General features: G+C 43.4%; 2 protein-coding genes across 2 annotated transcripts; both read left to right on the forward strand.

The window, feature by feature from the left end:
- Positions 1-4,204: 4,204 nt before the first annotated feature.
- On the forward strand, positions 4,205-4,938 carry LOC127087646 (nuclear pore complex protein NUP214). The gene is made up of 2 exons (XM_051028563.1): positions 4,205-4,723; positions 4,770-4,938. The coding sequence occupies exons 1-2, from the start codon at positions 4,469-4,471 to the stop codon at positions 4,842-4,844; spliced, it is 330 nt and encodes a 109-aa protein (XP_050884520.1). The 5' UTR covers positions 4,205-4,468; the 3' UTR covers positions 4,845-4,938.
- On the forward strand, positions 4,898-6,134 carry LOC127082687 (laccase-11-like). The gene is made up of 2 exons (XM_051022913.1): positions 4,898-5,152; positions 5,277-6,134. The coding sequence occupies exons 1-2, from the start codon at positions 4,898-4,900 to the stop codon at positions 6,132-6,134; spliced, it is 1,113 nt and encodes a 370-aa protein (XP_050878870.1).
- The last annotated feature ends 656 nt before the right edge of the window (positions 6,135-6,790 follow it).

The raw sequence follows: 6,790 nt of genomic DNA on the forward strand, positions 1-6,790 counted from the left end.
GCAGAAAAGTCCAGAAGCGTCTGGGAGTTCATAAAAAAGGGGAAAGCCGACACTGTGGGTGGACGATGGATGCCGCTGTTCGGCGACTCGACAGGTGTTCCGTGCCCAATAAGTTGTATTTCCCCAGTAGGTGTGAGAGGGTTACCTCCCTAACAGATTTGAGATCAGTGTCTCCTCAGCGAGCCTGAAGGTTACTGCCTTCCCAGTAGGGTTTGTGTTGATGGTTTTCCCTCAGCAAGATCCCCAAGCGGATCGGGTTTGGAGAAAATCATCCCCAGTAGAAATAAGAATGGGTTGCCTCCCCTAGCAGGGCAATCTCCAAGCAGTTCGGGTTCGATGGAGTGCATCCCCAGCAAGTTTTGTCTTTCCCCAGCAGGTTGGAAGTTGACATGGTTATAGGATCCTCAGCACAGTTCCTGGAGTTCCCCGGTGTTGTCTCTGGAGGAGACGTGTGTTTATGCATTCATCATTTAGATAAGCATAGCATATTGCATCATTAGTGCATAGCATTTCCATGATCATGGGGCATTGTGTAAAACAAAAAAAAACAAAAAAAACAAAAAAACTCATGCATCAACATTGCAAACATATCCATTAGCCCTAGGCCGTGGTGACCAGCCGAGTTTGGGTTGTTGGAGAGAGTTTAGCATCGCGCCATTGGATCGGTTTCAGAATTGGGTTCATCAGCATGGTTGAGAGGTTGGTGCTTTCCCAACAAGTGACTCCTTAGTTGAGTGGGTATTCCCAGCAGTGTTACTCCTCGAAGTTGGCAGCATCTTGCAAGCATTGGTTCCATTCCTTTAGCAGAAGTGGGTGTGTCTGATCTCTCCATGTAGAGTCTACCCCTTAAGCAGAAAGTGTCTACCATTTCCTTCTCCGCTCCCCACTGAGTTATATCCTCGTGGATGACGGTTGTTTCTGTTCCCTCCCTAACGGGATGGGTTTTCCCTATTGAGTTCTTTCCTCATTAGGATGAGTCCTGTTTCAGTCTGCCTTTTTGGATCGATCCTAAATTGGCTTCCTGTTGGTTGTCTCCCGTGCTTCCCTGGGGCATAAATGAATAGTCGCTCGCTAACCGGCACTCATTCATCTCATCCTCAGCGGAATTTGTGGCTTCTACCTACAAACCGGTAGTTGTAAGTCCTATCTTTGTGGTTTTCTACCTACTAGCTGGTAGTTGTAAAATCCCACTTTCATCCCATTGGCAGAGTTAACCCTTTGTGCTCATCCTATCGATGACTGGTTACCTTTCTGTGGTTTTCTGCCTACAAACCGGTAGATGTAATCCCCTCTTTGCAGTTATCAGTATCCAGCTTGCGGTATTGATACTCTTTTCCCCTTGGATACTTGCCTTGATCAAGCAGTATTGTCCCCAGTGGGTCTTCCCCTTTCTTTTGGGAATTTGCTCCAAGTTAGCAACTTTATCCTCTTTTGATTGGTCATCTTTTGCATGCCTAGTCCTGGTACCCTGATACCTTTCTTTTCGGTCGATTATTCATTTAACAACCTACAACCCGGTTATGGATAATCTTCCATGCGAGTGTATTATCTACGTTTTGACGGCTATAGATAACATATCTCATGCACTCTTTGGTCAAATCTTTCGATTGTTATCCCCAGCATGGATCTTTGGCGTGCGTGCCAGCTCACGTATCACTGTTTTGTTATCTTCGCCGATGCTGATAGACATGAAGAATTTTCCGGTGTTCAGGCCAAGTTTCCGGTATCCAGACCGAAGTGGCATTCAGGCTAGTCATATCCGATTTTCAGATCGAAGAAGTTTCCGACGATCAGGTCGAAGTACTTGTGGCATTCAGGCCAGTTTTTCCGATTTTCAGATCGAAGAAGTTTCCGACGATCAGGTCGATGTACTTGTGGCATTCAGGCCAGTTTTTTCCGGTATCCAGACCGAAGTGGCATTCAGGCCAGTTTTTCCGGTATCCAGACCGAAGTGGCGTTCAGGCCAATTTCCGATTTTCAGATCGAAGAAGTTTCCGACGATCAGGTCGATGTACTTATGGCATTCAGGCCAGTTTTCCTGGTATCCAGACCGAAGTGGCGTTCAGGCCAGTTCCCGGTATCCAGACCGAAGTGGCGTTCAGGCCTGTTCCCGGTATCCAGACCGAAGTGGCATTCAGGCCAGTTTTCCCGGTATCCAGACCGAAGTGGCGTTCAGGCCAGTTTTCCCGGTATCCAGACCGAAGTGGCGTTCAGGCCTGTTCCCGGTATCCAGACCGAAGTGGCGTTCAGGCCAGTTCCCGGTATCCAGACCGAAGTGGCATTCAGGCCAGTTTTCCCGGTATCCAGACCGAAGTGGCGTTCAGGCCTGTTCCCGGTATCCAGACCGAAGTGGCATTCAGGCCAGTTTTTTCCGATATCCAGATCAAAGTGGTGTTCAGACCAGATTTCCGGTGATCAGACCAACATTGATACTCTCATATTCCGATGCTTAGTACAGCGTTCAGGCCATGGGTATTCCTGTGTTACCATTTATTTTGGTATTCAGGTCAACTTCCTGTTTCGGTACTCAGACCGATTTTCACCGTACCAGATGGATTCTTCTTTTGAGATTGCTTCTTTGACGATGCTGACAGGCATTGTTTCATAGGGATTCATGATCAAAATCCGGGTCTTCTTAGTATTTAACCATCTCCCACTACGATCATGTGAAGAACATCCTGCTTCATACTCTCTAGTTGAAGACGCTTAAATAGGGGCAACTGTCATACCCCGATTTTGCTCCTGAATTTTTTATGTTTGTTTGGCATGCTTGGCCTAACCTAACTTTGGTTTTACATGAGGATTGGTTTTGATCCAAAGTCATGGTGTTGTGATTGTGGATACCTCTATGGTATGGGTCATCTGAACAACCAAGTTTCTTGTGTTTCTAACCACTTGCCAGTCATGTTATTGGTTCATGGATGCTATAACCTTATGGTCTTATTTCATGGTTTTGTTCATACATATTATCAGTCAAGTTATTTTCTTCTCAAGAGTCAAACATTCAAGCCAATTGTGAAAACAATCTCCAATCATTTTTTCAAACCATTCCAATCCATTTCATCCATTTTAAACCATTACATGTGATTCCATATAAGAAAATACAAAATTTGGCATTTTTGACCAACTGTTGACTTTGGTCAACAGTTGACTTTTTGGTCAACTTTGACCAAAGTCAACCCAAATTCTTTAAACCCTAAATTTCACCCTAACCAATAATTCATTTTCCATTTACAAAGAAAATACAAAAAAAAATGCATTTTTGACCATTTGTTGACTTTGGTCAACGGTTGACTTTTTGGTCAACTTTGACCAAAGTCAACCCTCACTTGCTCTTGCCCACCCAACTTGGCCTGGCCTTTTTCTTCAATGTGTCATCCAACCCTCATGTTTATTTATGTTCGTTCTTGGTAGCTTCCATCACAAATAACACATGTGGTGCACCTTGACTTTGTAGCTTTTGAACCATTAACCATTCGCCACTGGCCTGCCCCTAACCATGGACCAAGGAGCCCCTAACAGTTCAACCATTATCCTTTGCTCATGCCCTTTGGATGCAACAAAAACCTTATACATGTGCAACAAATCCATGTATGCAGATGGTCTAGCCAATGCTGCTGCCACTATCATGTCACATCCTGCTTTGCAACAGCACCATACCATCGTCATCATGCTAGCCTGCTACAACACATCTGCTGCCATAAACTGATCAGGAAATGGCCATGGATTAGAAAGGTTGCATATCACTCATATCAGTCTGCAAAAATACAAATAAGCCCAAGTTAACTTGCAGTCATGTTCATTGCTTGGTACCACATTAAGATACCAAAACCTGTTACAGCATCCCAAGCAAAAATCCAAAGCATCTCATGTAGCACATATAGATGATGCACGCCGTCAAAACCAACAGTTGTTCCTACAGTAATGCACACAAAAAAGGCAGGTTAAGTGCAAATGAAATAAAACACATTGTCATCGAATTCAGGCTGCAACAGTCAATCTACACCAGCATCAGGAAAATGGCAGTGTAAGGTTTTGGCGCTCAAGCGGAATACTTTGGTCTTTACCTATCGAAACAGAAGCGGAATGGTGAAGTAAAAGTTGAAGTTAGCCGCCAACTTGCGTTAACATAACAACACCCTGCAAAATACCAAAGCCATTCATTAAATTTCCCAAGAGTTTCGGACATCCAAATTTTCAAAAGTTGAATTCAGAACTAGAGCTAAAGCGACAGCATATACTGAGTCTGAATCAGGATTTAACTAATCAGTTAGTTGAATTGGAGAGACATTTCAATGCCCTTGAACTGAACAAATTCAGTCAATATGGTGGCCATCACATTGGTCGCGGAGCTTCACAAAATAGATATGGACCTTCAAGGCACATTCAGTCACTGCATAGTTTACAGAATGCAATCAGGTCGCAACTTGTAGCTGCAGAGAGTCTCTCTGAATGCCTTTCAAAACAGATGACTACATTGAGTTTAAGGTCCCCAACTGAGGAGCAAAAGAATGTGAAAGAGCTCTTTGAAACAATAGGAATTCCCTATGACGCTTCTTTTGGCTCTCCAGATACAAAAGTTCTTATGAAGACTCCTTCTAGTAAGATGCTCTTGTTTTCTGATTTGACTAGTAGTAAAGAAAAATCCAAGAGAGTTCAAGGCAGTTATATGAAGAGTTGTGAACCAGAAACAGCTAGGAGGAGGAGAGACTCACTTGACCAGGTGTGTTTCTGATAGGTTATTGCATGTTTAAACAACTTTGATGCAGAGTTGGACCTGTTCTGAACCTCCTAAAATTATCATCAAAAAGATGCTGCTGTATATCATCCAGGACTTTACCTAACACCAGCTCAGAGAGAAGCAGTTGAAGCATTGATTCAGGAACTTCCAAAGTTCATGTTAAAGGTTGTTCCTACTGATTGCAGTGAATGCCCCATCTGCTTAGAAGAGTTCCGTGTTAGGAATGAGGTTCGTGGCTTGCCTTGTGCACACAATTTTCATGTTGAATGCATTGACGAGTGGCTCAGGCTGAATGTGAAATGTCCTCGGTGCCGTTGCTCAGTGTTCCCAAATCTTGATCTTAGTGCCCTGTCCAATCTCCGTCCAGATTCTGAAAGATCTTCTGCCAGTGTTGTGACAACAACTAGCTATGTGAGAGACCAACCTTTACCCTGCTGAACTGGCCCTGCATTCACCACAAACAGTTACCAAGTCTAAAATCCTGTTGTCCTAAACTGTGAACTACTAACACAATGAGTTTACTTGGATTTGAAAGCAAGGGAACAAAATGGGATTGCCACCAAATATGTCAGAAGCACATACAATCAATGGAAAACCAGGACCACTATTTCCTTGTTTTGAAAAGCATACATTTGCAATGGAGGTAGAGCAAGGGAAGAAATACCTCATGAGAATCATCAACGTTGCACTCAACGACGAGCTTTTCTTTGCCATTGCGGGTCACAACATGACAGTAGTGGAGGTTGATGTTGTTTATACAAAACCATTCACCACTCAGGCCATACTAATTGCTCCTGGTCAAACCACAAATGTTCTGGTTCGTGCCAACCATGTTGCTGGCAGGTACTTCATGGCTGCCAAGGCTTTTATGGATGCTCCAGTTTCAGTTGACAATAAAACTGCTACAGCTATATTTCAATACAAAGACATACCAAACATTGTCCTACCCGTCCTTCCACAGTTGCCAGCTAGCAATGACACGGGTTTTGCTTTGAGTTACAACAAGAAATTGAAGAGTTTGAACTCTGCTAAGTTCCCTGCAAAGGCTCCTCTCAAAGTTGATAGAAACCTCTTTTACACTATTGGTTTAGGGAAGAATTCTTGCCCTACATGCCTCAATGGAACCCGGTTTCTTGCTTCCATAAGCAATGTATCTTTTGTGATGCCTCAAATTGCGCTTCTCCAAGCTCACTACTTCGATATCAAGGGTGTTTTCAGAGCTGATTTTCCTGATCATCCTCCAACTCCTTTCAACTATACCGGTGCACCATTAACAGCCAATCTCGCATCTTTAACAGGCACAAGAGTAAACAAGATTTCCTTCAATTTTACCGTGGAGCTGGTTTTGCAGAATACAAATCTCCTCATAGTAGAATCACATCCAGGCCTTTGAAAATTCCAGCCTAACCTGGACTTCACCTACAGCACCTGGAGTATATCAAGTTACAGATGAACATGGTTGTGCATCATCCATTGCAGCATGACCATCACTTGGTACCTACAGCTTTCAGCCAAAACCAGTCCTGCACCAAGACCAAAACCTGCTGTAAGAAAAACCATCCTTGTGCATCCATAAAACAGTCCAAGGCATGGCATAAATTAACTGTGCAAACCAAAACCAAAACCAACATCACAACATCAGATATAACCAGTAACAAACCTGCATAATCCACCAAAAATCCTTTGTTTCCTGCAATGTTCCTGCTCACCATTAGGCCAGCTGAAGTAGTTAGGCAATTTAACAGGAATAAAGCAATACAGTAGTGACAGTGGGGTGTAGAGAATATGACTTGCAACATCTTACCAATCCAATGCCATTTGACCACATCCATCAAAAATTCAGTTGATTATTGCAAGCATCTTTCATGCAGTGCTACTGCTTATCATCAAGCCAAGTTAGTGGTCATGTTGGAGTTCCTGGCAGTTGGAGCAAGTCAAGAGAAAAACACAGAAATACAAAAGTAAAATGGAGACTTAGGGTATATCAACCATACCTGCAGAAGTTTGAACCACTTGTGCAATGAGATAATGGGATGAGTTGCTAACTGT

This window comes from Lathyrus oleraceus, chromosome 5, assembly GCF_024323335.1.
Source record: "Lathyrus oleraceus cultivar Zhongwan6 chromosome 5, CAAS_Psat_ZW6_1.0, whole genome shotgun sequence".
Taxonomy (NCBI): domain Eukaryota; kingdom Viridiplantae; phylum Streptophyta; class Magnoliopsida; order Fabales; family Fabaceae; genus Lathyrus; species Lathyrus oleraceus.